Genomic DNA, 9,579 nt, shown 5'->3' with positions numbered 1-9,579 from the left:
CACCGGCGAATTACGTAACAAAAACCGTGGCTGCAGGAGAGGGCGAGCCAGACACTGAGACATTCCAGGGGGAAGGGAGTTGCTGTCCTGGACTCGCCAGTTCCCAGAAACCGACCGGGGAAGGTGGCTGAGATAAAGAAAACACTTCAGGAACAAGAATATTAAACAGCCTCAGAACATAGAGCATTTATTAGCAAACAGTGGAACACAAGTAGTCATTTCTTGCAGGAAACTGCAACCTTCCAACTCTTGCACTGAAACACTGTGGTGTACCCGGAGCTGGCGGGGGTGGGGTGGGGTGGGGAGAGGTGGGGAGCCGGGGGAAGGGTTAAAAACCGTGATATATAAAGCCCAAAGCTAATGAATGGGATTTAATGGTTTTGTTGGCACTATGTAAATATTCCTGTCCAGGAGCGCAAACTCTCTGCAGTTATTTAGTGAAGTAGAGACTCAAACTGAGCGAGAATGCTCTCCCATGTGTCTCCACTAGCCCCAATCAGAAAAGGCGCTACCAACACTGTACTGCCCCTTTAAGACCTGCTCGCTCTCGGGCTCTACAAAAGGGAGTGACCTCTGGGCTTTGACAGCTCCCCTAATAACTACCACCACGCAGGCCCCGCCTACCTGGCGACCAGCCGCGCCGATTGGCCTGCAGGCCGGTATCCCGTGCTCTGATTGGCCTGCCGCTTCCCCTGAGCGAACCTTTAGAACTCTGAGACAGACAATATTCTGTTACATTGTAGCAAAATGGCGACTGTCATTCACAACCCCCTGAAAGCGTAAGTAAGACTAAAAAATGTACATATTCCGCGTGGTTTCAATATGAAAAAAAGGCGCCTTGCGGAGCGCAGCCGGCGCCCGACTCTTGCAGACGCCTCCCGCTGCGCCCGGGCTCCTCTTTTCTTCTGCTCTTACTTCTTCATCTTTTTTTTTTCCTCCCAGCGCGCAGAAATGTCAGGAGATGCAATTAACAAAAAGAAAATTGCTACATTTGCGTTCTGCTTAATTGGCTGACCCGGACCGGGAGGGAGCCCGGAGCCGCGGCGCCCGCTCCCGAGCTGCGGGGGTCGCGAGCAGCTCGGGGCTGCACGGTCCCGGGAGTCCTCTGCCTCTCTCGGCGCCGCGCGAGGCTGGCTGAGCCCGGTCGGAGCGCGGGGCAGGGGCCGCGTCGTGCGCTCCGCTGAGCCCTGCGCTCCAAGCCCGAGGCTTCCCGGCTCCGCTGCTCGTCCGCCCTGGCGGGATGAGCGACCGCTGTGGCTGCGGAGTTTGCTGGGCGTTCGCTCTGCCTTCCGAGCTCTCGCAGGGAGTTTGTGCAAACCTTCCGGAGTTGGGAGGACTGCGCGCGGAGCGGCGGGTCTCGGGAGTCCTGGGGCCCAGGTGCTTGCCCCAGGCTTTTCCACTCGGGCAGCCGGGGGATCAGGGAGGCGCTCCGGGCGGTCGCCGGTGTGTTTGCGTATTTGTGGGCTGTAGTAAATTAACGACCTGGATTAATTTGGGGGTTGATATGGAGGCAGGGAAGCTGCAGGTCTTATGAATGGTGTGCTCGCCTGCTCTGGGTGAAAAGCCGAGGCGGGCGGAGGCAGTTTGGGGCTCTGGCAACAGCGAGGGGCAGGTGCCTCCGGGAGACTTTGAGCGGACAGAGGGGGGCGGGCTGCACGAGGACTCGCGGGGGCCGGTCCCCGGTCGGAGCTGCTTGTCTTCCTTCCTTCCTTCCTTCCTTCCTTCCTTCCTTCCTTCCTTCCTTCCTTCCTTCCTTCCTTCCTTCCTTCCTTCCTTCCTTCCTTCCTTCCTTCCTTCCTTCCTTCCTCCCTTCCTTCCTACCTTCTTTCCTTCCTCCCTTCCTTCTTCCAGTCGGTGGACTGTGAATGTGAGCCGCCAAGTCCGCGGGCGATCGCGGAGCCGGGGGTGGCCTCGGAAAACTAGTGTGGCTCTCAAGGGGCGCTATTGGCAGGGATGTTGGCAGAGGGTGGATCCCTGGGAATCGCGGCGCAGCGTGGGCTCCGGGTAGGTGCCGGGTGTTCTAGGACTTCCCCGCCCGGGTGAAAGCCTCTGAGAGAAGGAGGGTGCGCGTGGATGTTTCATGCCAATTCTTCCTAATGTGTGGCAGTGGTCGACCCTGGCTCTTTTAACTGCTCTCAGCAGCGTCCTAAACCCCTGGCTTCTGGAGTCAAAAACATGGTTTGCTTTGGAGAGCAGGAGAGTGGCGCAGGGGGCGGGGGTGGGGTGGGGTAGGGGATTCCTAGAGCCAAGAAACGCCTAGGGAGAACCCGCTGCGTTTGCACCAGCCAGCGACCAGGAATAGGGCAGGGATGTCCCAGATCTCGGAGTTTCTACAAGATATTGCTGTAAAGAAGACATTGGAGGCTGAGCTTGATGGGAGTTCCTGGCTCCAGTTCTCGCACGGAAGCTCAGCTACTTTGCACTGGCGACAGCATTTCACCTAAGAGAGAAAATGTTTTATGGCAGACTAAATGGGCGTAACTTCGCCGCGTCCTCGCCGACTCGCGCCGCCACACCGCTGATGCCGGGAGTTTCTCCAGAACCCACACAGCTGATTTGCAATTTCCTCATTTCCAGCCGAAATCACGTAGCCGAGCTGATGCCGCTTGGTAAACTCAAGTCTGAGAGATCTATTTGCTATGTGTATGGGATTCCTTATTGGGAAAGCGGTATCCTTGATGCCCGGGAGCAGGCTTACGCTCGGACGCGCGCAGGAGCTCCACGCTCCAGGGTTCCCCAGATCGGTCCACTTTTCTTTTTTTCTGGACACAGAAGTGTGCGTGTGTAGGGGTAGTGGGGGAAGGGACAGAGAAGCAAGAAGGTGGCCAATCTCGGTAGTGGAATTAGTTCTGAATTACACGTGTACTCCTTAATAATTGGAAACACTTGCCGTGGGATGCATTTGTAACTCTGTCTTGGCACACGCACACGGGAGCTCACACACACACCCCTGCCTGCCTTTCCTAGGAGGGAGTAGAGCGGTCATTTTATAATTAGCCAACCCTTTTTGCATCCCATCCTTCTCCCCCACCCCCCCAGGGCTAAGGGTGTAAACAATAACCCCAATGACCAAGCTTTTTACAGCCTGGACATTTTAAAAACTCCGCACGCAGGAGCACACGCGTCGTTACTGGGAGACCGACGTCATCTGCTTTTATTATTATTATTATTATTTTAAAAAACAACTTGTTTAATAAAACATCTACATATTTCATTTGTTTTTAGAAGTTGCTGGTTAGGAAACAAAACACACGTGAATAAATTATGCATGGGCTAAATTAGAACAAAGCGCAGCGACCACATCAAGCCGAAGGGATGGATGGGGGCGCAGGGAGGAGGAGCGAGGAGAATGGTTTGGAGAGCTTATGTGTTTATCCTTGTGTGCCCCTCCTGACAATGAACCGGAGCTCCAAACCGCATTAGCATTTTCTCCGTGTGCGCGCAGTCTCTCTGGTTTTTAAAAAGGCAACATCACGGACGCCCCCTACAGAAACTGGTCACACAAAGATTTCCTCTTGGACTGCGGGATAAGTAGCAGTAGTTACGGTGTGGGGAAGAAGCCAGCTCAGGTTTCTTTCATGCAACCTTGTGCAGGGCGCTCTGCCTTCTTAGACTATGGGTTACTTTTCATCATGCTAGGTCTTTTTTTTTTTTTTTTTCCATGTGGGGCATTTAATAATTCAATTCACTGGGTGACTGGATGGCTAACTTGAATCTCTTTGCTTTTCGTGGGGTGGGGGTGGGGGGTGTCTTCTGTAGAGTCCCAAGCGCCTGAAAACAGCCTTTCTTGGTGGTTTGCCTTTCTTCCTGGCTGTCTTTGATCTCCTCTCAACTCCCCTTTTCCTCCTTGTGGCTTTCACCCCTTCCTCTCTGAAGCTGACAGTCTGGCTTCCCCGTGGTAGCCTTTAACTTCTTGTTACTGCCCAATAGGGTGTTAGAGGCAGAAACAGGAGCTGCCTGGACAGATTAGATCAGAAAGGGGACTCGGCAGGAGGCCCTACAATGAAGCAGTCGCATCTGGACAAATAGAATTCAACAGCACGGGTGGACATGTATGGTGTGTACATGTGAGTTTTTGTGCTATTTAAGTTAGCAGCTACATTGTCTGAGCTACATTGACAGTTGGAGTCATCCTCAATTTCTGTATACATAGGTTAAGGGCCACCTATAGCTTTGGTAAAGGCATGTGTGCAAGTTACATATTGTATACTTGTTGATTTCTATATACTTAGGAAATCAAATGCCTAAATTAAAAAAATTACTTATTGTAGCTGGGCATGATGGCACATGCCTTTAATTAATTCCAGCACTTGAAAGACAGAGGCAGGTGTGTCTCTGTGGGTTCGTTTCCAGTCTAGGCTACACAGTGAGTTCCAGGACAGCCAGAGCTACATAGAGAGACACTGTTTAAAAAGAAATTACTATTTTGTGGGTGTGTATCTTGATCGGGTGAGGTGTTGGTGCAAGTGCGTGTGTGTGTGTGTGTGTGTGTGTGTGTGTGTGTGTGTGTGTGTACGTGTGTTGTCAGAGGACAACTTTTGGAGTTGATTCTCTCTTTCCACTCTGGGGATTGAACTCAGCTCAGGCTTGGAAGCGAGTGTGGTTACTTGCTGAGCTATCTCCCCGCCTTATATTGCTTTTATTATAAGTTCTAACCTCAAAACTCTAGTTTTGGTAACTCACCTTCCCCCATGTCTGCCAACAGCACTTTAAACAGTGCAATCTCTCAGAGACTTCTCGAAACTCTGGCCGTAGCACTTAACTGGGAATGCCTGCCACCTTCTGCCAGACTTGATCATGTACATATGTATCTATTTTTATAACTCCAAGCTCAGAGAGGAATAAATGCTATCATTATTTAATTACTCTAGTTAGGGCTTTAATACTTTGATTATAAACAATGAGAAAAGTAAACTATGTAGTCCTGCTTATCACTATGATTACATGTACACAGTTGCATCTAAACTTGACTTTGTGAAGAGTTACTCTAGCTTGGAGGTCAGGGTTGATACCTCTGCTTTATTATGAAGGACATAACTATGAGAGAAGTAAATGTTTACTTAATCAAGATCCAACATGGCTCATGTGTATAGATGGACCTCCAGCCTTCATTTTTTCTATCCAATCTCCGATGTGGTTAATATATGTTCTAATCTAAAGTGGTCTTGGGGAACATGAGAGTTAGAAGCCAGACCTTACTCTTACTGTGGCGGCCAGTTTAGCTATCAGAGAGGAAGGGCCAGGGGGCCACATTCCTGGTCCTAATCTTGTCTAGGCTATTTTGGTTGGGGAGGGCGTGGTGAGTAGGGACTAAGTGGAGAACAGTGGGGTTGGGGCTTTGTGAACTTGCAGCCTTTTATGGACATTATTTTAGTCCTTTATGGAAAAGGGGACCCTTGAATCCAACAGATGCTTGAGCACTACTCTGGGCTCTTTGCTTTTACTCAGCATCGTAAAAATAAAAAGGGATGCAGGAAGAGATGGCTCCCCCATTAAAAGCCCTTGCTGCTGTCTTCCAGAGGATCCGAGTTCGGTTCTTAGCACCAAAATAGAGCATCTCAAACTGCCTGCAATACAAGCTCGAGGGATTATTTGACACTCTTTTCTGGACTCTGCAGGAACACACACACACACACACACACACACACACACACACACACACACACACACACAAAGTACATCTTTAAAAAAAAAAAGCCCTAAAACCTCTAAATTTCATTAGCAAACATTTTTCCCCCCATGGGATGTTCATACCCACAAAGGGCCCCAGTTTCTGTCAGAATCCAAGTGGAGGCATTGTCACAGGGTAAACCTTTGAAAGTAGTCCGGTCTGCAGACCTCCTGGGGAACATCTGAGACCTGTAAAGCAGACCGGGATCCCATGGTGACTGACTTGGGAGCTTTACATCTTCCCTCGACTCTTTGGACAGCTAGGATTCGGACTCATCCTCGGAAAAGCCGAAACATCTCAGGAACCATCCTCTCGGATCAATACCAAACGTATCATGCATGGTCAGCATGCCTTGTTTGGAGCACGTACCCAAAAAAGAATGGAAACTGAGGCTGGCATCCGCTTTTCAAACTACAGCCCTGTTGCTGGAGGTGGCAGCAGGGCCTTCGTCATAAAACAACCCCAGGAGGGGGGGGGGCTGTTTATTATCCCAACCTCCGCAAAGTAACTTTTGTGGGTTTTGAGTGTTTTGAAAGTCACTCGAAGGCAGAAATGTAGCCAAATGTGGCAAACCTCAGGCCAAAAAAAAAAAAAAAAAAATCCCACAAGCGCTGGAATATTTTTTACCCTGCTGCGATTTTCCATCGGGAGTCTTATATAAGCATGACCCTATTTTAAATAGTCTTTAACTATGAAGGTATTTAACAAGGAAAGATAAAGTGGCCTGGGGTAGGGAGGAGAGGATGGGTGAGTGGATAAAGCTACTGTGTGGTCTGGAACTGCAGAGATGACTGTTTGAACTGCAGAAGAGCACCACAGGATGATCTGTTTCCAGCTCTCAAGTTTTCTAGCTGCCAGAGTGACTGGGAAGGGATGAGGTGTGGTGTTTGTGTGTGGTTTGTTTTTCTTATTGGTCAAGTTACTGGTGTTTCACAGTCTGTCAAACCATATGGAGGAACAGAGCTGGCCTCGTAAAACTGTCACCAAGGGAAGGTATTTTTGTTTTGAAGCCTGTGATTTGCATTAGAGTTTTAAAAGGAGGAGTTAGGAGGTGTCCCTGGGGGAGGGGATGGGACTGGAGAAGCGGAGTGTGGAGAATGTCTGGGTCCTGTGTTTGTGAAGAGAGGAAGCTGAGGGAGGCTGAGACTGGGGACTCTGTGGAGGCAGGGAAGGCTGAGTTCAGACTCCGTACCCTGAGGGCCTCAACCCGCCAGGTCTGCTGAAGCTGAAAAACAATGACATGTCTAATTCTCCATGTACCCATCCCCCTTTAGCCGCCCTGCCCCTGATTCCAGGGACTGTGGTCACCTCAGGTTGCCTTAAATGTCCTTGTCATTCTTACTCATCTGGAGAACCTGCTTTGTCTTTTTTTTTTTTTTCCCCAGAGCTGAGGACTGAACCCAGGGCCTTGCGCTTGCTAGGCAAGCACTCTACCACTGAGCTAAATCCCCAACCCCGAACCTGCTCTTTGTAACATGCATAGTTGACATTCTACCAGCAAATGTTTCCTGTTTCGAACCCTTTCGCTGTCTGCACTGCAGACTGTCTCTTCTGACCAGTGACTACAGCAGCTTTTGTGACTTTGGAGTCAGGGTGCAGAAGCGGCTCACAAGGAGCTCAGAACCCTCTCGGCTAGCTCTGCTATCCTGACCTGTCACTTCCCAGAGCTTCCTATTCCTTTAAGATGAGGACATGCACTTGATTCCATAATTCCCTCCAAGGCAAAAAACGTCCTGGCTTTTGGTCAGGTGTGATGGTACACACCTTTAATGCCAGCACTTGGAGGCCAAGGCCGGCAGATCTCTGTGTGGGAGTTTGAGGCCAGCCTGGTTTAGAGTGAGTTCCAGGACAGGCAGGGCTACACAGTGAGACCCTGTCTCAAAACAGCAATTCTCCCCCACCCAAAATGAAACAAAACAAAACCAAAAATCTTCCTAGCTCTTACTTCGGTCATTTTGGGTGGGGGTTGGGGGGACAGTTAGTGGTCAGTCTCTTGTTTCTAGAGTGTTGCTCTAGAAGGGAGAGGTAAGGCCTGGAAGCCCTTCTGTAGTTTTACTCTTTGGGGTCCAGTTTTGCCATGTAGAGTCTCCACTTGGGGTTCTAACATGATGGGACATCCCATCCCTTCTCAGGACCTAAGACTGAGGACCTGGTGGCCTGGCTGTTCAGAACGTGGGCTTTTCTTATTGGCCCTGTAACTAGAGGCCTAGGAGAAAGGAAAGACCAGCCAGGAGACTAGTTGGCCTATTTTGTTATTTAAAAGCCCTCAGCTGGATGGTGGTGGTGCATGCCTTTGATCCCAGCACTCAGGAGGCAGGGGCAGGTGAATCTTTGAGTTAGCCTGGTCTACAGAGTGCATTACAGAACAGCCAGGGCTACATAGAAAAACCAAAAGAAAAAAAGAAAAGAAAAAACCAAAAAAAAAAAAAAAAAAAAAAAAAAAGAAAGAAAGAAAAGAAAAAAAGAAAAAGAAAAGAAAGAAAAAAAAAACCATGGAAATTTCACATCTGGAAAGATGTGAAGAAGAATGGAATTATTGAAAACATTTCCCCTTTCTTCCTTCTCCTCCTCCTCTTCTACATATTGGGGTTGTAACTCATTGCTGGGTACTCATCTAGGATGTGTGAAGCCTTGGGTTTGATTCTTGAGTTTAGAGAACAGGGAACCAAGCCTTAAGCTGATCCTCTGGATTTCCTCTATGCCATCATTTTGCCGTGGTACCCAGCTCAAATGACATGGATGCAAAGTTCTTGTTTCTTTTTCATTTGCACAGCCGCAAGAGCCTTGTTTCTAAGTGACCGGAAGTTTGCGGGCCTGTACTGATGTCTCAGCGAGCTTCCTCTGGTGCAGCTTGTTTTACTGCTGGGGAAAGAGAGGTGCCCAATGGACACCCAGGAGCTGGCTTATCCCTGTGTGGGCACCAGCAGCCTCTAGATTGGAATTTCATTGCCTTCCCTTTATTGACATCACAGACTCCACTGGGGGATTATTATCAGGCTTTTCTGTGGTTGAAATCTCCCTTGGCAATTTTCTACAAGCCTAAAGGAGGAAGAAGGGCTTGCAGAATTTATCAGCAAATGCACAGAAGCCAGCATGTAAATCCTGAGTCCTAAACCAAATGAAAAAATGAAATGATTGATCTCCATCAGACAGGCATCACCTTTACTTTTAAAAGTCTGTGATAAGATATGCATACCATAAAAAACACCTTTTTAAGGCATGCAATTCAGCAGTGTTAAACACAAATTAACAATATTTATTTATTGTGCGTGGGCACACATACACATGGAGACACATGCCCTGGTGTGCCATGTGCTTATGGAGGCGAGAGGACAACTTGAGGAAGTCAGTTCTCTTTGTCTATCATATGGGTCCCAAAGACTGAATTCAGGTTGTCAGCCTTGGTGGCAAGTACCTTTATTCACTTAGCCATCTTGCTAGCCCACATTAAATATACTTCTGGTTACCGGTCAGTCATTATCATTATTTCTAGAGCTTTTTTATCACTCCAAACAAAAAAGTTTGTGTGTACTCATTAAACACCTTGCTGGGCTGGGAGATAACTCAGTGGGAGCAGGGGCTTGTACGGGCAAGACCCTCAGGTTCAGTCTTCAGCACCAAACAAAACTGTGTCCCTCAGACCCTGCTTCCTACATCTAGAAGTGCCATTTTACTTTCTGCCTAAGGTTCTCAGATGAGTGGAAACTTGAGTATTTGTCCTTTTGTGTCTGCCTTATGTCACTCTGCTCGGTGACTCAGGGGTCATCCATGTTGTAGCATACATCAGACCTTCATTCCTTTTTATGGCCATTGTATGTTGAGGCCACACTTTGTTTATCCATCTATCTGTTAGTAGACACTTGGGCCATTCCCATTCTCGGCTGTTTGCAAATAAAGCTGCTATGAAC

At 48.8% G+C, this 9,579-nt stretch overlaps 1 protein-coding gene across 1 annotated transcript in view; it reads left to right on the top strand.

Moving 5' to 3' along the window:
• The first annotated feature begins 638 nt into the window (after nucleotides 1–638).
• The window catches only part of Dpf3 (double PHD fingers 3), a 292,453-nt gene continuing 283,512 nt past the window's right edge, over nucleotides 639–9,579 (top strand). Inside the window, exon 1 of the mRNA XM_015991899.3 lies at nucleotides 639–779. Within this exon, the coding sequence (XP_015847385.1) occupies nucleotides 748–779 (32 nt within the window). The 5' untranslated portion in view covers nucleotides 639–747. The remainder of the gene's footprint in view (nucleotides 780–9,579) is intronic.

This window comes from Peromyscus maniculatus, chromosome 14 (assembly GCF_049852395.1).
Source record: "Peromyscus maniculatus bairdii isolate BWxNUB_F1_BW_parent chromosome 14, HU_Pman_BW_mat_3.1, whole genome shotgun sequence".
Lineage (NCBI taxonomy): Eukaryota > Metazoa > Chordata > Mammalia > Rodentia > Cricetidae > Peromyscus > Peromyscus maniculatus.
The sequence above is the reverse complement of the archived record's forward strand: the minus strand, read 5'-3'. Positions and strand labels throughout refer to the sequence as shown.